This window comes from Ochotona curzoniae, unplaced genomic scaffold (assembly GCF_017591425.1).
Source record: "Ochotona curzoniae isolate NIBS_2020 unplaced genomic scaffold, NIBS_Ocur_1.0 contig_2599, whole genome shotgun sequence".
Taxonomy (NCBI): Eukaryota; Metazoa; Chordata; class Mammalia; order Lagomorpha; family Ochotonidae; genus Ochotona; species Ochotona curzoniae.
Window position 1 is genome coordinate 17,261,086 of NW_024465520.1, and position 24,678 is coordinate 17,285,763.

General features: G+C 35.8%; 1 protein-coding gene across 1 annotated transcript in view; it reads right to left on the reverse strand.

Moving 5' to 3' along the window:
• Positions 1 to 2,279: 2,279 nt before the first annotated feature.
• The window catches only part of SI (sucrase-isomaltase), a 60,598-nt gene continuing 38,199 nt past the window's right edge, over positions 2,280 to 24,678 (reverse strand). Inside the window, exons 27-47 of the mRNA XM_040974902.1 lie at positions 24,276 to 24,444; positions 23,681 to 23,777; positions 23,474 to 23,586; positions 23,257 to 23,382; positions 21,718 to 21,846; positions 20,284 to 20,394; positions 17,849 to 17,911; positions 17,022 to 17,138; positions 15,852 to 15,939; positions 14,523 to 14,661; positions 13,789 to 13,922; positions 12,845 to 12,879; positions 12,644 to 12,760; positions 10,972 to 11,120; positions 8,597 to 8,681; positions 8,457 to 8,513; positions 7,716 to 7,840; positions 5,581 to 5,669; positions 4,112 to 4,161; positions 3,761 to 3,928; positions 2,280 to 2,348 (exon numbers count right to left, since the gene is read on the reverse strand). Coding sequence (XP_040830836.1) covers positions 2,280 to 2,348; positions 3,761 to 3,928; positions 4,112 to 4,161; positions 5,581 to 5,669; positions 7,716 to 7,840; positions 8,457 to 8,513; positions 8,597 to 8,681; positions 10,972 to 11,120; positions 12,644 to 12,760; positions 12,845 to 12,879; positions 13,789 to 13,922; positions 14,523 to 14,661; positions 15,852 to 15,939; positions 17,022 to 17,138; positions 17,849 to 17,911; positions 20,284 to 20,394; positions 21,718 to 21,846; positions 23,257 to 23,382; positions 23,474 to 23,586; positions 23,681 to 23,777; positions 24,276 to 24,444 — 2,230 coding nt within the window. The remainder of the gene's footprint in view (positions 2,349 to 3,760; positions 3,929 to 4,111; positions 4,162 to 5,580; positions 5,670 to 7,715; positions 7,841 to 8,456; positions 8,514 to 8,596; positions 8,682 to 10,971; positions 11,121 to 12,643; positions 12,761 to 12,844; positions 12,880 to 13,788; positions 13,923 to 14,522; positions 14,662 to 15,851; positions 15,940 to 17,021; positions 17,139 to 17,848; positions 17,912 to 20,283; positions 20,395 to 21,717; positions 21,847 to 23,256; positions 23,383 to 23,473; positions 23,587 to 23,680; positions 23,778 to 24,275; positions 24,445 to 24,678) is intronic.

Genomic DNA, 24,678 nt, shown 5'->3' on the forward strand with positions numbered 1-24,678 from the left:
CGATGCAGTATGCATCTCTACTTCCAGATCAAAGATGGAGTCCCAATGAAACTGTTAAATATATCTTGAAAATAGGATGCTGGATTCTCTACCACTGTCCATGCCCACAATGATGGACATATGACTGTGTAGGAAGAACTGTACTATTGTAATAATATAGGGGAACTCAGTGGTGGAGGGGATTTGGGGGGAAGGTAAGAGAAATCTTAGAGTCTATGGAGTTACAAAATAATAATAATAAAAAAAGAAAAATTAAATTTAGAAAAAGAAAATTGAAAAAAGATCTCATACCAAAAATGTGCCAAATTATACATTAAATACCTAATGTCCTGTATTCAGTCATTTCTTATTAATGGACTATTATGTTGATTAGAGTGCTCATTATAGATATTATTTACTAGGATTGTTTTTAGAATTCCTTGTGGATGCTTGTTTATGATACGTCCATGTTGAAACTGCCTCAAATACTATCCATTTTAGCCATTGTGGCCAAAGCTTCAAGGTCAATATTAACAAAACACTAGAATGAATCCAAGCATAGTTGTTATTCAATTGCATTTCATGTCTTCCAAATCCTTAGGTGGCATTAACTTACTTGCCAAATGTGTATGAAGCACTTACTCTTTGGTGAACTTAATTCTAAGATAGAAATTTTTAAAATAAAATCTGTTAAGTGCATATTCTAGTAGAAAACACTTGGACGCAGAAACAAGGAAGTAATAGAATCACGGGAAGCCAAGTATTGTTGCATGTTTCTGTCAGGGTGGATTAAACAGTTTCTTTAGGTGTCCATCTTTGATCTAAGTACAGATGCAGATGGAAAAGTCTGTCCTTTCTGTTGTTCTTTCAAGGAGATTCAAATAAACTTTAAATGAAAGAGTGCATACCTATTAAACACTAGAAGTTATCTGTTATCAAAGTTATGTTTACTGACTGAGGAGGAGGAGAAGCACGAATCACCAGGAGAGGCAGAGCGCTCGGCTCGTGCAGCTGGCTGGGGCAGTGTGCAAGAAAGCACAGCTCTGCTCAGCCTCACATATTCTTAGAAATCAGCGGATTGTGGCTGGGTTTTTCTTGTGCACTTTTTTTGAGAAGTTGAGAAGAATGGAATATGCTTGGTGCTTCAATTTGTTTATTTGCTTGTTTTCAGACTATAAAAGCAAGACTCATTCACCAAAGTGATTAGTATCATCCTGTCTTGTTTTTAACCATCAGTCATGAATAGGGTGGGTCCAGTTGTTTTCCCTGTTGAGTGGTATTTGAGAGTGATACGAAGCAGTGTTTATGTGAAACAGAAAGCAACAGGATCCAGCTGTTAGAGTCAAGGCAACTTCCAACTTCCAATAGTCGTACAATCTCTAATATTTTCAATTCTCAATAAAAAGCAAATATGTTTGTTCATAACTCTTTATGACTGTGGGAACAACTCAAGAGTAACTTTAGATACATGAATATAAATGCACATAAATTTAATTTCATTGAATGTAAAATTAATGCCCTCTAAAAGCATTTGCATCTCAATTATACTTAGAGATGTGATAACTGCAAATTCCTTGTCAGCATCTAATTTTCAATAATTTATTTGTGAATTCCCTCAATGACTGCAAAATGTCTTAGAAACACCTTAAATGTATTATCATTTTTGTTCTTTCATTGATGAGAGGCGATGCTGTCAAAGTCGTCCCCTCCCACAGTGCGCTGTGAGGACCAGAGGCAGGCACTTTGAAACTGGGTTTCTCAGCTTTAGAAACTCTGAGAAATAAACGCTTCTTTTTAAAGATGTCAGTTTTCAACAATACACAAAAGCGGCCTAAACTGAATAGAACAATTTCAAAAATAAATTTTCATATGTTTAAATACATTTATTTTCTGTTTTATCATTATGCATACACTTGAAGAAGTAATTAAATCTTGTTACAAGTATTGATCCATAACTTAAATCTACCAAAGAACCTATTATATACAATTTATACTTACACAACATTTTACTTATTTTAACAATCAGATGTTTTAATTATACTCTAGTCATACAAATACATATCCAGTAACTGGTTACAATTATCAGCAGGAGTAAATGGAACTATTCAAATCCTACTAAATACGTTTAAATAAAGAATTCTGGCCATGCATTATTATTGATGTACACTGTTCAATAACTACAAGAAGAACATGGTAAAATTACATTTTATAAACTACAGAAAGCCAGAAAATTTGTAAATGCCATGAAATTAAATCCAGTTCTTAATTTCATCTTGAGAGCTGAATGCTGAAGGTGAGCTTCAGAGCCAGTATATTTCTATTGGGTCATCGAGAGTAACACCATTTGGTCTCAGATCAATGTTTAATGTCTACAAAGAAGGAAAATTAGAATTAATCATTTGATCAACACCACATTTTTTAAACTAGTATTGTTTCCATTGAAACATATTCTGTGAGCAAAGTGCTAAAGTTTTTTGCTCTGTGTTTAAATTTTTATTTTAGACTTTACACTCTTTCATTAACAATTCACACCATCCACTTATTTTTTAGATGATGAAAATGAATTCTAGAAGTTCAGTATCTGTGAAAAGACAAGGAATCACTTAGATTTCATTTGTCTTTCTATATAACTCCTAAATATAATTATATGTAACTATGCTATTTGAATATATTTCCCTATCCTCAAATGTTAGTTATTGGAACTCAAAGTTTGAATTAAGACTTATATTTTATTATTCCTCATTCAAAGTGACTTCACAGGAAACTTAATTTACCAACTGGGATTTTAATTTTGAATGTTCCTTTTGCTGTCTGGAGAATAACTGTTAGACCTTCACGTGGTCAAGCATGGAGACAATCCATGCAGAAGCCTTGAAATCTGTCGTGATTTTATGAGACCTCCTCATTACCCTTTGATTTTCTGATCACCTACATCATTTTCTGTGACTCGGCTCATAAAACCCCGACTTCACCATCTAATACACAGCATGGGGAGGGGGGGAGGGACATTTAACCTTTCGTTGTTACCTAGTATACACCAGTGAATGTTCTGAGCATTTTATAAAAGTAATGCTTACTAAAACACTGGAATGTTTAATCAATTTACCATATTTACAGTGAGTTTAAAAGACAGGAGTTAGAGGATTTTCTTAATAACTATCAGTAAACCTTAACGTGGACCTATTCTATATCAAATGTGTGAAGCAGGGCATAGTACTGTGGCACAGTGGGTTAAGCTGCCACACGCAGCACTGGCAGCTCTGAGCATCCAGTTCTAGTCTCACTGCTCCATTTCCCATCCAGCTCCTGGCTCATGGCCTGGGAAAGCAGCGGGGTATGGTCCAAGTGCTTGTGCCCTAGACAACCATGCGCAAGACCCTTATAAAACTCCTGGCTCCAAGTTTTGGATACATCCAGTCCCAGCCATTGTAGTCATCTGGAGAGTGAACAAGCAGATAAAAGACCTTCTCTTTCTCTTCCTGTTTTTCTCTAACTTGAATTAGACGGTGTCCTGGGCTGAGAGCTTTGACCTGGCTCAGCATAGGCTGTTTAGAAGAATTTAGGGAATGGATCAAAAGATCTAAGACTGTTTTATATGTTTCTCCTCCTTCTCTGTGAAATAAAATAATGTAAAATACACAGACACACATACATATGATATATATATATAACCATATGGAAACATCATAGTTGATTCATAATTATGCTTACTTAAGGCTGAGAAATATCAGCATGTATGGATGTTTTGAATAGCCATATGAGAAGATGTTATGTCACTTACCTCTATGGTCGTATTTTGGACAAAGTTAAGTGGCTCAGTCCTCTCGTTATATACTAAGGTAACTTGATTGATTGCATTGCTTCCTATTCCCCATACATCAACATATCCAAGCCTTATTTCAGTTTTATTAATGTAACCTGTTTTCAACGGAGTACTCGTCAAGCGAGTCTGAAAAAATAGAGAAAAAATGTAATCCTTTCATTAACAACACAGTTTAAAACATGTATTCATGCTAATTGAAATTGTCTTCCCTAGTACATAACATTGTTGCTCTACTTCAAATGCAGTTCTTTGATGGAAAACATAAAATAAGCTTCAAGTATTAATATAATTACACATAATTTTACATACCTGATTTAAATTAAATTGTACCAATAAATACATGTCTCTTTCATAGGTATCTGTAGAAAGGAAAAAGGTAACATTTGTTTATTTCCAAAAAACAGCGGGGAATGTAGTATACTTTGCTTTTATTCCCAGGTACTGTCTGTGTGCGCGCACACAGATGCATGCATACATAATGTATCTGATGTCATTCAACCTTTATTCAATTTGTTCACACAGTGTCTAAGCAACACTGAGAGAGTCATAAGTCACTGCGGAGTGTCCTAAAGGAAAAAGTTGCATGCACGTGTGTTTGTGTATAGCAGATGATATTCAAACAGCCTCAGATCTAAAGCACCATTAACATGCACATTTGGCCAAAGGAAGACATATTCAATTATTAGAAGTTGTTACTGGCCAATTAAAAATCAAACAATACTACTATGGGTTCTTATTAATCTCTAACATTTTAATACATAATCTTGCCAAATTTAAAGTTGATTTTTACAAAAACATTAACTAAGCACTTTTTATTTGGCAAATTCAAAAGATGTCACAACTGCTTAAAATAGTGTTAGTCCCATTATATAGAGGAGTAAAATGAGTCTCAAAGCAATTTAAATGAAAAAAAGATTGTTTCTTCTTTATCTGCAGTTGTATTTAAAACAAAATCATGTGAGTGATGGAAAGAGAAGTGCAGTAAAATGAATGATTGAAGGCAGTAACTGGGCTGACACTGCACAAAAATAAATAAGGCAAATTAACACTTTGCCAGATTACACTTGTAAGCTGGAATGAGCAAAAATTAGCTAATGCATATGTCTATGACAATTTCATTTTGGCTTAAATTTTTAATGTCATTGAAATAACCTGTCACCAAATTGTTGCCATGCTCAAACATTTGAATGCATTTGCTTAAAAGAAAGAATCCCTTTAGATATGTGCCCACACTTCAGTGCTGTGTATTCTGCGAGAACTTCTGTGCAAATCCTGATCCAGTAAATGAAGAAACCAACCCATTGCATATGCTTGTGCCTTGGCATTTTACTGTGGCAGGAAGAGCTGAGGGAAACATTTTACAAATAGCTCTGTCTCCTTGGTTGTTGTCACTAATTAACCCCGTTTGGTGAATACTAAGAATCAAAGATAGCAAACACAGTTTCACTTCCCTGCAAACTCACCTGCAACAGAGTTAAAGCAAATGCTTTCAGGCGCAGGCGAGACAAAAGCCCCATTCAGACTCTGAAGCCTTGCCTAGCCTGTTAACAAAGGTCTGGGCCGAAAAGCAAGCGCTTTCAGAAACAGACACTGAATTCTTCACCTTGTGCCTCACTAAAGTTGAGAAAGTATGCAATTTTTATAAGAAAAGAAACAGTATGTAATTCAGGTTTATATGCTAATACAGGCTTTCACCGATTTTACTTTTTCAATGTATAATAGAAAATATGCAAGCCATGTGAGATTTTGTATGGAATCAATTAGGTTTGTTCACTCACCTATACTGTCCCCGTCGTCCCAGAAGAGCGTGCCCTGTGCTGTTTGGTCATCATCCGCAGCAACAATGAGCTTCATGTAATTTGTTCGACTTGAAAAAAAAATAGACAATTTACTTAAGTTTTTGCAATAGCATGTATCTAGTTATGAAAACTCACCCCTATAGTAACCAGATGAATATAAGTAAAAGAATATAACTACAGAAAATCCAAAATGATTTAGATAAATGAAATAAAAATCCCATTTTAATGACAAATTTATTTTTATTGAGAAGACAGATTTACACAGAGAAGGAGAAACAAATACATATATATGTTTGCTATGTGCTGGTTCACCCCTGTGGCCACAATGGCCAGAGCAGAGCCAATCTAAAGCCAGGAGGCAGGAGTTTCTTCCAGGGCTCAACATTGGTGCAGGGTCCCAAGGCTTTGGGCTGTCCTGACTGCTTTCCCAGGCCACAGGCAGGGAGCTGGATGGGAGGTGGAGCAGCTAGGACAGGAACCCGTGCCCATATGGGATCCCGGGCTTAGCCACTAGGGTATTGCACCAGGCCCCTGGAATTCACAAAAGCAAGTTATAGTTTCTTTATGATTTGCTAGAACATATCTCATACGTGATTCAGCCTTTCTAACAAGTAAAAGTTGTTTTGCCAGTGTGGTTGGAGTGTAGCAGTTTGAAGTGCTTTGTGTAAACAGAGCATGCTGGCCTGGTAATTATTTATCAATGCTGATAAACAGGAAGTATGCTTTATAGTTAAATGTAAGATTGCATAGAGAAGACATGTAGGGCAGTGTAACTAGTCTGCATGATACTGTAATTGTGCATGATACACTTGTCAAAATCCATGGACAATGTAACTACAGCCCTGATGTGAACTACAGACCTTGTGTAGCAACTGATACATGAATGTAGGTTTGCCCTGGTAACAAATGTCCAACTCTCCTGTGCTATGTCACTAATGAAGAACTCTGTGGATCTGGGGGTTATGTTGGAGGTTACCTGGATTTCTTTCACATCTGTGGTGAATCTAAACTGCTTCTAAAGAAAAAGTATGCATGAGGTTCTGAGGTCAGCCTGATGACGCAGTCTCAGCCACTGCCTGGGGCCCCCTCTGCTCCACTTCCAATCCAGCACCCACATGTGGCACTCCTGCCTCCCAGCTGGGACAGGACAGAGCTCCCAGCTCCCATGTGTGGCACTCCTGCCTCCCAGCTGGGACAGGACAGAGCTCCCAGCACCCACATGTGACACTCCTGCCACCCAGTTGGGGACCAGGACAGAGCTCCCAGCTCCCATGTGTGGCACTCCTGCCACCCAGCTGGACAGGACAGAGCTCCCAGCTCCTGCTTCCGCTTGGCCTAATTTGGCTTTTGCAGGTTTTCAGGAAGTGAACCAAAATGATGGAACATCTTTCTGTATCCATTTCTTCCTTCTCTCTGTTAACTCTTTCAAAGAAATATTTTACAAGGAGGTTTATAAAATGCCATGCTTTATCATACATGTGTTCACATATATGTGGCTGAAAAAAATGATGAGTTAATCCAGGCACTCATTCAAGTTACAAGGTCCTCATTTGTTGTCACTTCTGCATATTACCCGCCTGCATAAAAGCCTTAAAGGTAGAAACATCTCTAATTATAGCATTTGAGAGACAGAACTTGTGGAAAATATTTGTAGTTTGGGCCAGCTGGTCTCTCTCTGTGGCTAGCCACATGTGCTCCACGACTATCAAGCTCATGAAATGCCAGACTGCCCGAAGGGGAACAATGGATCTAAAACTCAACTGAAATAAGCTGTCTGTGCTTCTCAGTAACCTCTTACACCTGTTTTACTTAAAAGCGTGACATGCTGACTAATACACAGATTATCTGCTTTTGCCAAACCTGCTTCCCGTGTAGTATTTACCTGAGCGACGCTGTGTCACTGACATACAACACTGGGAACAAGGAGTACGGAAATTCACACGAAGCTTCTGTTGTGTGCTGTGCCATAAATAATGAAACCCTTTGCCATTCACCTTGTATCCATGACACTTTGGCAGCCTGAGTTAATTGCTTGTAAATTGTGTCAACAGTCCTGACATTTCTGGCATGGTGTATCACAAACTTCAGTACGGTCTCAATAACAGTTCACGTACCTGATGACTGAGTTTTGAGCAGGTTCCTGACATGGTAAGATGTGACCACCACGGACATGTAGATTTATTGCCTCATAAGGAGTGTGAAAGTCAACAAACTGTCCTCTGACTCCAATATCTGTTCCCTGAAAGTGAGACAAATGGAGATAAACAAACAAAACGGAGGGCCAGGTTAAACGATGGCGTTTTCAGTAATCAGTAACATCGGTGTTTGAGTCGGCACCTTTATTAGACCAAATGACACAATTTTCACTTAAAAATATAAATTGCACAAACACATTCAGGAAACCATGCAGCTAAATGCATATCCTTAGCTCACAGCAGTTTAATATAAGTGCTTATGTTATATGAAGTGATTTATAGTTACTCATTTCTGTGCAACTGACACGCAGGTAGATTTCTGAAGTCACAAAGCTCTTCTGTCATTGCAATGTTAGGTATTCTTACAAGATCTGTCTTAGCTTGAATGATCTTTTTGTGTAACGAATAAGGTGGAATGAATTTGCTGTATATAATATGAAATTTTAATTTTATTTGATATAATATATGACCTCAAAACAAATCCTAGCAGAATGAATTAATCCTTCATGTCAATATGATTTGGTTATAATTAGCCAGATATAGTTTACTCTTTTAAAGTAGAAAGTTAATCAAATGTATATCATTGGTTAGTATTAATGGACACACAAATAGCTACCCCTTTCTGTTTAGTTAATCCCCAGAATACCACTAAGTACTTACATCATGGTAGTTAAACCACCGAGCGTTAGGAACGTAGCCAGACACAGTAGTCGTATACTGCAAATTAAACATGTAATCATTAAAAACATATAAACCAAACACCCCCACAACTGTGTGAACAAAATAGTGATAGGACTTACAGGATCCAGGACAGGGGTGACCATAAATGATGGACCCCATAAGAACTGTTTATAGATGTCCCAGGTTGCCCTGTCATCAAAGAACCTTGAGAAAAGAATTAAGAATAATTAAATAAAATAATTTTATCTCATCTAGATACCATAAAAACAGTCAACTCCACGGTCCGTGACATGGGTTTAGTGAATTAGAATGGGAGCCCAAGCACAGGAGTCAGTGTTCTGTCTCAGCAGTTAAACCATGCCTTTGGACACTTGCATCCCTATCAGCACGTCAGTACAAATCTTAGACCCTCCACTTCATATTCAGTTTTCTGCTAATGTGCCTGAAAAGCAGCAGGTGACAGACCAACTGTGGGGGGCCATGACACCAAAGGAAGACTTCTGGAGAGAGTTCCTCTTCAGGCTTGGACCTGGCTGTTGCTGCCATTCTGTATACACAATGCAATGGTTGCTGGAAGCTCCCCCCGCCCACCCCGGCCTTTTCTCTCCTTTTTGTCATTATATCTATCTCGTTAATGACTCAAGAAGCAAATAAGAGACAGAGGCTGTCGTGCTCACTCTGCACACCTCCCCCAGGAGCACTGACTCAGGTCCTGACTGGTCCAGTGTTGTCTCAGTTCCTCATTAATACATACGGTAAAGCAGAAGTGGCCCAAGTGTGTGAGTGTCTGCCACCCGTGTGGGAAATACAGATAGAACCCCTAACTTATGGCTCATTGTTCTATTCAACCTGATCCCAACCCTGGCCACTGTATCCATTTGAGGAATGACTGAGCAAATGGAAGATTCCCTCTCTCCCCTCTCTCTCTGCTCCTCTTTCCCAGTGACTGTGTATTTCATATATATAAATAAACAGGTAGATGAATAGATAAATAAACCTGTAGAAACTGAAAAACAAACAGTAAAAACAATTCCATCACCTGGATTGCAAAACTCAGCAGTTTAATACCCAATGGGTAAATCTAAGTACATTCACACTTCCTGAAAAATTGCAAATATACAATATTACGTAATGGTTAAATATTTGAAATGCCATTGACTGATTTGTCAATAGAGCAATGTAAGAATGATTTCACTCAATTATGCTGCTAATACAGGCTGCTCAAAAGAAAATAATCTTGTCCTTTTTTTTTTGCTGTTCTATTCTGCACTTTGTTTTGTTGCATGTACTAATTTAACCTGTAGCAGTCTTAATCTTTTAATATATTCTCTATTAAGTAAAATTATTACTAATTTTATTTATTTGAAAGACGGAGAGGCAAAAATATAGACAGAAAGAGAGGGAGAGAGAGAGAAAATGCCTTATCAACTAGTTCACTTCCTTAGCTACAATGGCTAGACTAGGATGCGCCAGTGTCAGAGGCAGGAGTCAGAGCAGAGTCAAGCCTCTCACATTGGTTGCTGGCACACAATTGCTTGCACTACTACAAGTCTGTCCAGGGTCTATATTAGCTGAACTCTGGAGTCAGGAGTTTAGCTGAGAAAACAACCCAGACACTATAATGTTATATTTAACTGATAACATAAACGTCTACTCACTCAGTTTAAATTGCGAAGCTCAAAATAAAATCAATTTCCCAATGTGCAAATTGCTTTAGAGAAATTATTTTAAAACACTTAAGGAATAGACTGAAAGAATTTCAGTTAAGTATAAATGTTTAGTAGATTTAACTGCAATAAATATCAATTAAGTAAATTTTGAAGAGTAACATGATCTATTTCCAGGAATTTTCGCAAATATTCAATGTATTTAATGTCTATAAATTTTCTGACTGATGAATGGCACATGTTATTTATTAAAAATTATTATTTTAAGTGATAATTTTTATTCAGAAAAGCTGGTGATATTCTGATTTTAGGCTAATTTTAATTTTTGTTTTAAAGTCTACTGTTCAAAGTTACCAAGAATGCTTTCTAAGGTTAATTTATTTATTTGAAAGAGGTCCAGGGAGAGGAGGAAAGAGGAGATTATTTGCCATTTGTTGGGTCGCTCTCCAAGGGGCTGCAGAGCCAGGGTGGCACGGGGTTGAAGCTGGGAGCCCAGAGTCTCACCCAGGACTCTCTCGAGGGTGCAGGGGCCTAGACACTGGGGACCTTTTCCACTGCCTTCCAAGGCTTATTAGTGGGGAGCTGGACTGGAATTGGAGCAGCGGGAACATGAAAGGATATCCAATTTGGATATCGGTGACACAGACAAAGGCTCAGCCTGATACACTACAATGCAGTCTCCCTGAAAAGTTTATTTTTGCAAACTTAGTGTATGCTAAACCAGCAACAAAATGTTTCTAGTCTAAAATGGTCTGTTATAAAGTACTGTAAGAGACAGATAAATGAACGCTGTCTTGCGGTAGGAAGAAGAGTTATTTGGTACTCACTCGTGCATCAGGGGTCGGATCACCGTGCCGCCATTTGCGTGGATGTCATGCATTTGTGTATAGAAAAACGGCAAAAGAGTGTATCTGACATTGATGATGTCTCTTGCCATTTCAACAAATGTTTCATTCCAGGAAGGAGGGTCTTGTCTCTGAAACATGAAAATTAATTAGTCATAAATCTTGTTTCTTTTTGAGTGATAAGTTGAGAACACATGATTATTTAGAAAATAAAAGGCAGGAAATTAATGCATTGTCTTGCAGCAACTGCCTTGATCAGAAATCCTTAGGCAGTAATATTCCTACCGCATATTAGAGAGAAAACATAGCATTCATGTTTGAATAAGATAATACAAGCTGAGCCTATGGCTTGATTTAGTACATTCAAACGTTTATATCAGTTTTAGAGATATTCAGTGTTGGAAGTTAAAATTCTTAGAAATAAAGAACATGAAATGCTGTACAGCACAAAGGTGATCGGAAACGCACAGCCCTGCCCAGCTCAGCACGGAGTTCTGGCACCTTCTGTGTGCGTGGGGGAAAGAAGCAGCATGGGCCACTGACTTTGTAGTGCAGAGGGAGAAGTGATCTTACACTGAATGACAGAAAATTACACCCTTCACACTGCTCTGAAATGCACCCTTCAGGTCAAAAAGTAAGAATCATTCAGAAGCCCATATTCATGTTTAAAATGTTAATTTGTACCAGAGGTGTAATCAAAGCTATTGCATAATTTCAATGAGAAATATTTTTATTGATGTCAGCAGAGCCAGGGTCTTTTTGAACTGTTGTCCTATTTCTGAAATTTCCTCCATTTGTCAATTTCAGGAATAAGAAGTTCTATTAACACTGGTATGTCATGCTAGAATAGGCAAAAAAAGTTCGAGAAATATGTGATTTATTTATTACTAATTGCAAAGGCAAGTAAGCTGTGGCTTATTCACAGCATTGATGTTTCATTTAAACATACTGATACATGTTGACTGTCTTCTAAAATGTACATTACTAAATGCAAGTCATATTTAAAACAACGGGAACATTTTGTGTTATATATTTCTTTCAAAAAAATGTTCTCCCATTCTCTTCCTCCTCCTTTAAAAAAAAATATATTTAAAGAGTTACAAAAAGAGAGAGGAGAGAGAGTTCCTGTCAGCCACTCCTGCCCACAGATGACCACAAAAGCCAGGCTTGGGACAAGCCAGAGCCAGGAGTCACATCAACCAGGGTCCAAACAGCCTTGCTTTTCTCATTACTCTTCCCAATCCATCAGCTGGACCCAAGTCAGGAATGAAGGAGCCACAACGCTGTTCCTCTTCCTTTTCACGTTTCTTTAAACCTCCAAAGACATTAACATCTTAGAGATCTTCCCATTTTTCCCACCTGGAATTCTCCTCAGCAGATTTATCTTGATTGCTCTTCTGATTCTAATTTCTGCTCAAATGACACTTCATCCAGGCCTTCGGAACTATCCCTTCCATACTAATACCCTGCATAGTATTAGATTCTATCATTTTAGACTATATGAATGTGATGTATAAATGATGCGTTTAGAAGTTACCAATGAATAGGTAGAGATTCAAAACTCTGATCTGGAAATCAGTAAAACAAAATGCATTCTATTCCAAAGTCCTAAGGATGATTGATGAAAAAGAAATTAAGTGCAGAAATGACATACTCTGGTGTTGGCGATGTTGTGGTTCCTTGAGAACGGGTAAAACGCCCCGAGCTGAGTCCAGCGCGTGCAGAGGTGATACTCCGAATCGTTGAAGAAACCACAGATGTCTGCTCCAGTCTGAAAGATAGCGTTACGTTTAATGCACTTTGAATGGTTTACATCATATTTTATGAATGTAAAACAAAACCCAGAATTACTTACATATGATATCCCAAAAAGACTGAATTCCATCATACCTAAAAAAATTAGGAAAAGATTTTAAAATGACTATTTCATATATTTCAGCATGTTTTACCTTTATTGATGAGAAGGCTTTCTAATACTACCTTTGAGTGAAATATTTTGCATGCTACTAACATGCTTTCCTTACTTATTATAATCCCATTTATGAACATTGAGGCTTTTTATTCTATTCATTCTAATTTTAGAGACAGGAGATGAAACACATTTATCTACCTCTTCTTTAAAATCATCATGCCTTTTAGCATTTTGAAAACTTGTATAACTGGAGTGCATTTAATGCATTTCATGAACACAGTTTTGATAATCTAACACTTCTCACCCTGCATACACTCCATCTCTGCCTCCAACCCTCTCACCTACTTCCTCTCTTACTTATTTTTGCAAAACATATGCTTTTAATGAACTTTGTAGTCACAAGGTTAAAGCTCTGCTATCAAACAATAAATAAATTCCAGAAGTATTTAGGTACAAAAAGTAAGGTTCCCCAGGCGTGTAGACAGGAATTAAAGCAATAGTCAGATCTCAGAGTGTAAATGTCAATTGTATATGTAGTGTAGTCAGCCATTTTCAAACATCCCTTAAGCTTTTGTCTGGAACTGTTTCATTCTTTAGCATACTTTTGTGATGATTTTTATTCCTTAAAATCCTTACTCTGATCTACTTTGTAATTCTACATCTTCTCTTTTCCAAGAGAAAAAAAAAATAATGAAACCATTTAAGGAAAAATAAGCCAATAGCACTGGCTTCATTGATATTCTTTGATTCAATCGATTTTTAAGGTGCTATGATTCCTAAAACACACTGAGAGAAGCACGCTTTTGAAGACTTATCAGCTATTTGAACTAGCAATAGTAAATAGAAAACTCTAAAGAATAGCAAGGAAGAATGCCACTCTCCCATACCAATGATTGACTTGTCCATATTGTCCCATCGTGCATAGTTGTCTCCAAGCCAGTGACCTGCCCATCGTCCACCAGTGGGATACGTAGAGCGGGAGATAACTATGCCTCGTTTGCCAGTTGTCTTCTGCAAGGCACTGAGATGGAGGAAAAGGTATTTAGAATTTTTAAATAAGGCTATTTTATTCAAATATTTCTAATCATGACTATTGAATGAGAAAAATATGTTTGCTTTATTCAGCTTAGGTTGACTCTTACGACAATTAGTGCTTTACAAGTGAGTCTTGTGGCACTATTAAAACCTCTTGGAATGATATAAAGTGGTTTTAAGACATTTGAAAAATGAATACAAGCCATGTCAACATTACTAGTATACATCATATAATTAATCAAGTGCACATTCTTAGTCTTTTGAAACACCTTATTTTTTATAATGTTCTAAACGGTGAGTATTGATCACACAAATTCTTTCAATTATAGTTCATAAACATGTAATATACATGTTAAACTGCATTTTAACATTTAAAAATAATTATAAAGCTTTTTTTTTTTTTTACTGGAAAGGAAGATGTACAGATAGAAAGAGAAAAAGATCTTCCACCTTCTGGTTCAGTCCCTAAATGCCCGCAAAGGCTGGAGCCTCGCTGCTCCCAAGTCAGGTCCCAAATGTTACAGGAAATGTCAACATGCAAAAACTTTAAAAATCGCCGAAGAGGACAATGACAAACGTGGCTTACTCGTAAGTGGGCTTTGCTTGTGACCATCCGTAGAGATTGTGCACGTCGTAATGTAAAACCGAAGACCCGTCGCTGAGGATGTGCTCCGTCTCCATGCACATGGTTCTGAAATGAAGCCCATCAGTCCGCTTTGTGAGTTCTGGAGAGAATACAGGGAAAACATCAGGACAGCATAAAACTCCCCATCTCGCTTTGCAGATCTAGTAAATACTTATTACAACACAATATTAGTCATCATTTGGAAATTATTACTGAATTTTACGATGCTTTGTTCATGACAGATATAACAAAAAAACTGAAATGCAAACTGAACATAACTTTTTGCATTAATGAAAGCCTGAAAGTGTGTACTACTTTATCTTTGGATGGAAAATATCAATTAAGCAGACTTTTGTAAGATGTATTTACTTGTATAAATCTTTGAAATTAAGAGCAAGGTAAATGTTAAACCATCTTTTGATTCACTATTTCTCATTTCAAGATGACTTTTTTTTCCCAGCTCATGTTAATAACTATCACTCTGTGTTAATAGTAAAGTGTTTTCTGTTCATTTCACACAAGCAAGATGAATTCTGGACAGTAGCCCCTTCTCTTAGGTCAGAAGGAGTGGTTACTTTTCTTTCATTTGTACCTACCAACAACGAAAATTTACAAAAAGAGTTTTATTGTTTTTGTTTATTAATCTTCATTTTTTTATTCCATATAGAGACAGACAAAACGATCTTCGATATGGCAGCCCATTCCTTAACTGCTAGGTCACCCCATGGCCGGGAGACGAGGATTCAATTTCCATGATTGGGACAACCATGTCAGTTACCACATGTGTTCCCCGCTATGCGTGAGAGCAAGAAGCAGGCTGGAAGCGGTGTCCCTGAGATTTCCACCTGGCACTCTGTACAACCATGCTCCTCCCTACAAATAATTTTGAAATTTTTCATATTTTCTTAAAAATGTACTTACAAATTTCAAATAGTGACAAAGTATCAACTCACAAATTAAAATAATTTTAAAATATTTTCATATAGATATAAAATTGTTCCTGGAATGATTTTCCACTCTGCACAGGAATACATTATATTGCAAATGCATCAAAGTATGGCCCAATGTGTGGATAAGTAATGAAAATTGGAAATATGGTTAATAACTTCTACTTCACTGGTATATACAAACTGAATGATGATGATAATAATGCAGCATTGTCAAAGACATTGCAACAATATTGTACCTGGGAAATATGGTTAATAACTTCTACATCACTGGTATATACAAACTGATAGATGATAATAATAATAATGTGGCATTGTCAAAGACATTGCAACAATAGTGTACCTGGGAAATATGGTGGATAATTTAGCGTATCGTTTCTGCATACATTGGAAGTTGTTCCATTCACAAAACTGGATGGTTCATTCATATCCTGAAAACGGAGAAAGGTGATCAAAAACATATATATAGAACTTATATTTGAAAATAACCAATGTGAGCAGTACGTGAATTTTTTTAAAATTTGAAAATTATCATGTATATAATAAAATTTAAAATAAAATGCAGCAAAAGTACAATAAAAACTTGAATATAGCTTATGTATCTTAAATTTTATAATCAATTCCTCATTTTGAGAGACACGTCGCACATTCCCTGTATTATAAACTGCAAACATAAAAGTTGTACATCTTTAAGTTTCAAAGAAAAAAATTAAAATTATAAATGTGCATTCTTTAGTGCCACCTGCACTTTCCAACCATACTACAGCTCAAAATTAATTGCTAAAATCACACATGTAGTTTACAAACACAGAAAACCAGAGAATGCCTATTGAACATGTAACTTTGAATATCAGCAGTAATATAAAAAGGGATTATACTCCATATACACAAATTAGTTACCATGTACATGGTGTTTCCTGTAACCTAAAATAGTTTATCTTCACAAGATCACTATATTATCAGGGTAAATTTGAAATAATTATTAAAAGTATGTAAGGACATCAAAAAGATCATATGCCCTATTAATTTCTCTGAAAAATAAGTGTGGCTTATAAACACATGAATGAAACTTCCTTTAAATGCTATCCTTATTTGATTAATGTGATTTCTAAATCATATTACTAAAATTTCACTAGAAGAATCTTCAAGAAAATTGAAAGTCATTTGTTCTGAAATTTATTAAAATTTGTTATTTTTGCTCAAAAGACTTTTAATATGTGGTCATTTGTGTATTCAATATAAAATTAAATAGTTTTAAGTACCTATTAACTGCTAAAACAGGAAAAGCATTCTGGTTCTTCAATCCAATTGAAAATGTCTAAGAAAGACCTCTATTCTTAAACTGGAATGTTGAATATACTTTATTAACCTTTAGCGTAAAGAAGCTTTATTTGAAAAAAAAAAAAGGCTTGCTTTCATAAAAAAAAATTGCTGATTTGTTTTGCAGTAAAATGCCAATTTTGCATAATCATTACACAAAAATAACAAGGCATTGTAAAAATTTTTAACTTACAATCCATAAGCCATCAAATTTCATGTAGTTGTTGTAGAAATCAATAATTTCCCTTGTCCACCACTCTGCTGTGGAATTCCTGAAGAAATCTGGAAATGCTGCATGAGCTCTGGAGGCCTACAAACACAAAACTCAGGTTTATATCCAGAAAGACCAGACTTAATAAGCTCTACAGACAGCTTTTCATGGCTGTCGGTGGCCCTTTGGCGAGTGAGTCTGCAGATGGAAGATCTTTCTGTAACTCTGCCAGGAACATAAACACATAAATCTTTAAATAAAAGGTGTCTGATTCTTCCACTTTCCTATTCATTATACAAAACATGCTTCATCCTGCTTTGATGTATTAACCTTGAAGATATTATGTTAAATAGAATGTAGCACTCATGTAATGACCATCACAGAACTGGAGGATAATATGATGCAATAATCTTGTATACATTCTAGAAAATTTACAATAATCTAGTGTACATCATTCTCCCTATTAGTTACGAAACTGTGTTGTACTAAAAACTTAAGGATGCGGATCTCATATTGAGTGTTATTGCCACTCATACTGGATCTCATATGAAGTGTCATTGTTAACATATATGCTAATACATAATATATAATATTATGTGTCTTAAATAGCATGAAATATACAATCATAATAATCATTATGCAGTTTGATATTTAGGAAACAGTTAAATTTGATCAAAATATGGCCTGATGTGAAGTACTTAAATAATCCTACTTTTTTAAGGAAAGTGTTGAAACCAAAATGATCACTATTTAAATTACACTTTGGAATTGATTTCTAGTGGCTACGTAACTAAGAAACATAAACATACGTTAACAGCTTCATCTTCAGTTAGAGTTTCATCGATTGTTATGTTGGGCAAATCTGGCCAAACCTACAAGAAATAAAAATGGGAAAATAAGAGTATATTCATTGGAACTGACTGAGATGTAACAGAGTCTACAGGAATATGTGAACCAAGGTACAGACTCAAGATAGCCACATCTTTGTCCTTGCAATTATTGATTTCAGTAGTTTCTTGCATCCGTACAGTTTACTAACTCCTAATTTTTCACACTAACTTTAATATGACACGTTGGAAAAGAAATCACAAAACTTTATGTAATTAGCAATTTAAAATATGACATCTATAAATAAAATTTTGTCTGTGAAATGATATGAAAAGCATATTCCAGATTTATTTCGATGAGGTATATCTGAACTGTTTCTGGAATTGCTCCAGGATTTAGAACTCAAAAGCAGCATCTGTTTAAAAGATATGTAAGACCTTACTGAATAATGACATGCTTGGCAACATATTCTACTGACTCTGAGTTGGCACCAAGTCCTCATTCCCTCCACCTTCCCACCATCTCTTCAGGACTGTCATTGTGCTCTCGCTAGTTCAACATGAAACACACAGAACAGTACAAATGGTGACAGAGCTGAGGATGTGGGTCTATATTGCAGAACTCACAGCCTTACATAAATAATTACATAATCTTGGGCAGGGAGCTGGTTTATTTTACTAAGATAACATCTTTCGGTTACATTCGTTTTTGTTGCAAAATACAGAATTTCTTTATACTTTATGGCAGAGTAGTATTGCATAGTGTATATATAAATGTATACATATACATGTGAGATTATATATATATATCACATATCCGTTATCCAGTCATCTGTTGGTGAATGCCCACGTTGTTTCTATACATTGGATATTGTGACTTGAGCTGTAATAAACCTGACTCTTCAAAGTTCCTGTGTATTGATTTCATTTCATTTGGATATATTCCTAGTAGTGGGATAACTGGATAACATCTATTTTCACATCTCTGAGAAATGTTCAGATTGTTCTCTTGTAAACGTTCTCTCAAAGGGCACAGATCATATGCTTTCCCTGATGTGCTGAAGCTAAGAAAGAGTGTAAACAAGGTAATCCATTCGAGCTAGATTCACACTTTATGATGTGTTATTGTTTACTCTTAAGGATCAGCAGTGTTGTCGTGGTTTTGTTTCGCTGTTTGTTTTCCTAGCTGCTATCAGCTGAATTTTCATTTAGTGGAGTATTGACCTAAATTTACTAATGGAATTCAAATTGTTCCACTTTAAAAATTAAAATAAGAAATAAAAAGCAGCGAGGACTATAGCGGATACTGGGGTGAGAGCGGCTGGGGAATTCTGGCTGGAGGGACGGCAGAGCGAGGAGCATTGCTGCACACCTAGATTTGTGCCGTGAATTCTGTGATGTCTGTTCAGTATCTATACATTAAAAAAATTAAATGTAAAATATTCAACGAATTCTATTTATGAGGGCTTAGTTGCCGATGGGAAATGGCATTCAACAAAATGGAAAAGAGGGCAGAATCTGAGGAAATATTCAGAAATACGGAAAGAGGACGCAGAAGAAAAGGAAGAAGCTACTTTCGCAATCAGTCGTCAATATTCTCAGCTTTCGTGTTTGTTAAATTAATACATCCCATTATTTTTATCATGGTTTCTCTGAACTATTTTTAGTATATTATTTTGAAATATTTTAACATTTGACAGAAAATTTGTGGAAACTGTTATTCAAATTTGTGTGTATGCTTCACTCAGCTGCTTTCAAAGCTAACAAATTCAACAACTCTAACACAATTTTTAAAAATAACTGACAATTATTCACTGGCGTATAGACATACAGACTGTTGAATGCTACCACTTTCACAAGTAATGTCTAAATTTTGTTCTAAGGTTCAATAAGGATACCACATTATATTTAATTATATCTCCCAAATTGAGATTTTAAAAATTCTAACTGGTTTTGTTTCTTGATTACATTTCATAAAGGTCAAACAAAAGTCTTTATAATACCTTTACATGCTGTGGCCTGAACAGTACTTCTTACATTAAACATAACGAGTTACATTCTTTGCTTGTCAGGAATGTAAGTACAACTTTTGAAAGAAGTTATTGTTAATTCGATGCTCCTGAGAGAATTACAATTGATTCAATTGTACTGATGGCACAAATAGCAGTTTCACAAAAACAACAAAACAAACTAAAATGTAACAAGATACATTTTTTAAAAAAAGCAATATATCAGTATGATTTCTATGACTCTTGTATGTCTGACACTTGTTTCATCCCAAGAGTATGGTACACAATGTTATTAAAAAGTCCATTTACTATATATCCCTCCAAGCATATATTTAATGCTTTACAATAAAATATATCCCTTCAATAAAACCTATTTTAAAACTTATTTCAGAAATACTGATTCAATACCTTTGCCCAGCAAATATCATTGGTATTAGGCCACTTGACGAAGACGTCCCTTTGTTCCCCTCTCTCAAAGGCAGGATAAGGCTGTGTTTCATTTCCTGAAATTGCTGGGTCCTAAAATTAAAATGAAAAAATACACATATAGCAAAACTACAAACATTGGCTTGCTGTTGATCAACTTCACTTTCCATTTTTACATTACCATCGTACTCTTAATGAAATTGTAAAGCGGCCTAAATATAGTGCTCTGGATAGATTATCATCCTAATTTCTTGAAAGAAGTAAGTCTAAGAACTCTGAATAAACACATTAATTTTTATTTGAAATGGCATTATTGCTTTGCTTTTGTTTTAATTTCTTCAATGTAAGCACTGTTTGTACAGCTTACTTTCCACAACGCATGGAAAGAATATTCTCCCCACTATATCACTCAATTAGGCCATTTTTTAAAAGATGGAAAACATCAGAGGTGAACACATAGAATTATTTGAAAAATGGTTTGGAACAGAAAAATGTATTATCAGAGGCTGGTGCATAGATTAACAGAGTAACCCTCTGCTTATGGCTCCAGCATCCCACACAGATGACAGTTCCAATCCCAGCTGCCCCACTTATGATCCAACTTCCTGTCGCTGTTTCTGGAAAAAACAGTAGCAGATTACCTAAATGGCCGGGCCCCTGTACCCACTTGAAGACCCAAAAGATACTTCTGAGTTCTGGTTCCAATTGGACCCAGTTCCTGCCACTGGGAAGTGAACCAGCAAATGGAAGATATCTCATTGACTTTCAAATAAAAATATATCAATCTTAAGAAAAAAAAAGATATCTATCATCACTGTGTTATCATGTCTTTAAAGAGTTGAATTAGTACCCTAAGTGAAAATTACAAAGAACCGTGCCCTAGACATTAAGCTTTCACAAAGATTTGTAAGCATATTGCCAAGCACAGAGCAATTGTCCATGTAAACAAAATGAAATTGTAATGGGAGAATGAATTTGATTTGAGAGTAGAAGCCAGCTACATTGTTGTTTTAAGATTTATTTATTTTTATTGGGAACAAAAGAGAGGAAGAGAGGCAGAAAGGAAGATCTTCCATCGGCTGATTCATTCCCCAAATGGCCGCTGCGGCCGGAGCTGAGTCAATCTGAAGTCAGGAGCCAGGAGCTTCCTCTGGGTTCCCACATGGGTGCAAGGTCCCAACACTTTCGACTATCCTAGACTGCTTTCCCAGGCTACAAGCCCGGTGACAGAAGCAGGGCTGCCAGGACAGGAACCGGCTCCCATATGGGATCCTGGCTCATGTAAGGTGAAGACATTTGCTACTAGGCTACTGTGCAGGGCCCGCCAACTACATTTTTTCCATTCAAACACTTCCCCATGCATTGTAGAAGAATTAATAAAACAAAAATAGTATTTGATAAAATACACATACTGACCAGGATAATAATGTATCTCATCCCTCCTGCTCTTATTCTGTCAACCAACTGAGGAAGCTCACGGAATTCATCACCAATTGTAAAGTCTAATTGTCTTTCCATGTAATCAATATCTGTGTATTGAACATCCTGGAATACATGAGAATTGTAGACAGGTGAGAACCAAGCAAACACGAGTGCATTACCGTCCATAACACTTAGGAAAGTCACAGCAATGTTAGTTCATATTCACTTCACTCTAAAAATGAAGTCATCAAGTAATATGGTGCTCAAAACATTCATCATGTGAAGATGGAAAACAGACAAGAACAACTCTGTCTAAATGTTCTCTTTCCTAAACAGTATTTATTCCAACTGAAAATTCTTCTAAGTATTTTTAAGTGATTTTGAAACGTTATAAGCAAGAACAGGATAAAAGGATTTAGGATAACTCTGCTATTTGGAAAATAACAATTACAGTAAGATACATTGCTCTATTTGGAAAAATTTAAAATAAATGTGAGATAATTTTACATAAGCTTGTTATTGGCAAGAAATAAATATAGGCAAACCTATCAATTATGGTGTTTATGTCTTGTATTATCAGCCAAAATCACTTGTATCATAACAACCTTGCTCTAATAAATAAGCAAAGTATTGCTTATAAATAAGTGTTGCAAACACCTTTAAATGGATGAATACTGACTTTATGATGGGGTCTCAAAAAAGCTGGTATGTATTTTCTATTAATTTACATCGGTTTGATTCCTTCTAATTGTTATATTGGTGATGTAGTCAATCTTGTAATGAAAACCCTGTCCTTTACAATATACTTTCATTTGCATATTTATATATCATCAATATGTACAAATAATTTCCCATAATAACACATTCTGAACTTTGAATTATATTAATTATGTTACAAATATAATTTGTAATTTATCGTGAGTATTCCAAGCATAAGTTCTTATATGCCATGAATTCTGGATTCCAAAATGTAAGTGTTATCAAGACGATATGCTGGATTTCTTAATTTTACTTGAAAAATAATACAACTGCATGATTTGATTTTTGTGGACCAAGGAAGAGTTAGTTTCAGAACACTGAGTTATCATTTTTGCAAAACCACTTATTTTATATTTCAGGTTACTAAGCCATCAAATTTATCTCAGTACTCAGTTTTATTTCCAATGTCTTTGCTGTAGTTTGTCTAATCAATCCACATAGAATGCTCTGAATTCTTCTCTAACATAAAAAGAATATATATATACGTATATATATATTTATATAATATGTCTGGTTACTTAAGAAACCCAGAATTCATGAATAAAATGCAAGCAACTTTCTGAATATGAGTCAGGATCATAGATCTTGGAGACAAAAGAAGGGATGTTATTAAAACGCCTCTTTCATAAGTATGTGAATGTGCTTTGTGAAAAACCTCATATCCAAGAATTAATGTATTAATTGAAAACCAAGCACTGCTATTAGGTCACAACATGATCGTTCTGATTTGGATGAATTGCAATTTCACACTGTCTGTTGAAATGATATACATACATAGGGTATGCTGTTATTGAGCATCCCCTCATAGACCTCCTGGACCTGGGAAGTGTTTCTGTAGCCATAGCGACATAGCTGGAAGCCCATAGCCCAATAAGGTGGCATCACTGGACGGCCAATTACCTTAAAAAAAATAGATGTATTTGTTAACTAAGATAATTATTTTTATCATAAAGAAAATTTATGATTCTATAAAAGAAATATGCAGACATACTTCATGGTATTGTCGGGTTGCGACTTCTGGAGTTGGGCCCAAAAACATATAAAAATCTAGGATTCCTCCAATTACACGATATGTTAGTCCTGGAGTTGGCATAAATGTGACATCTGAAAATTCAAAAATATGGTTACACATTTATCTGTATATAATAATTTGTTGCAACATCTACAATATGATAAATTCAACAAATGGTGAGCATACCCATTGCATTGCTGTTCAGTAACAGAACTCCATGTGCGTAGCCGTCATCTTCCAGGGTCATGTGGTAAGGATGAAATCCATAGGAATTCAGTTTGTACTGAAATTCAGAAAAAAAAATAATTCACAACATATGTTCAAACAAAAAGTAGCATACAAACCTAATTGGTTTACTTGAGAAGTAAACTAAAAACAGACAACTATAGCTGTGACTTATGAAATAAAACGTTAAAACCAAATCATTCCTTAAGAAGTGAAAAATCAATGGAAAACCTTGGCTGTTATCTTCCAAAAACTGGGAAGAACTATAGACATGATGAAGAATACTAATCGATTTGATTTTACCAAACAGCCAAAATAGTTAAGCAATTAGATCAAAACCCGGTTTCTCCGTGTCAAGTAAATTATGCATCCTGTCCTCCAAATTTCACCTTAAGATAAGTTCTGTTTCTGTTTTGTAGAAATTTCTTGTGTTTCTGGAAATCACTGATTGCTTTGTTGTTATATATTTAAACACTTAAATACAGACCTACAGAGACTGGCTGGGTCTTAGTGACAGCGTTACTAGCCTAAGGGCAAGGCCAATGTTGATACCTACACCAGGAGGCTGGTCTCTTGTGAACATCCCCCAAGTGTGCCAGTTTAGGTCATGCTTAAATGTTGGGTGCTCTACTTCTCCAAAACCGTAGATGTATTCTGATGGCAGGCGGGTAGATATTTGGATGAACTGATCGTTAAAAGCAAAACCAGGCAGACAGGAATCCCAACTAAAAAGCAACATGAAATAAGTAAATTATTACAAAAATACACAAAGTTGTATCATAAATAACAATAATTTTCTTAAGTGATCAGAAAAATCAATGGTTTCCCTACATGAATATTTTTTCCAAGATGTCAAACTGAAAAAAAAAAATAATACTTCAGTCCATGTTATTTTAGCAACATTAAGGACTATAGGAGCATATCTTGAATGTGAATACTGAACCATAGCGTGATTTTTA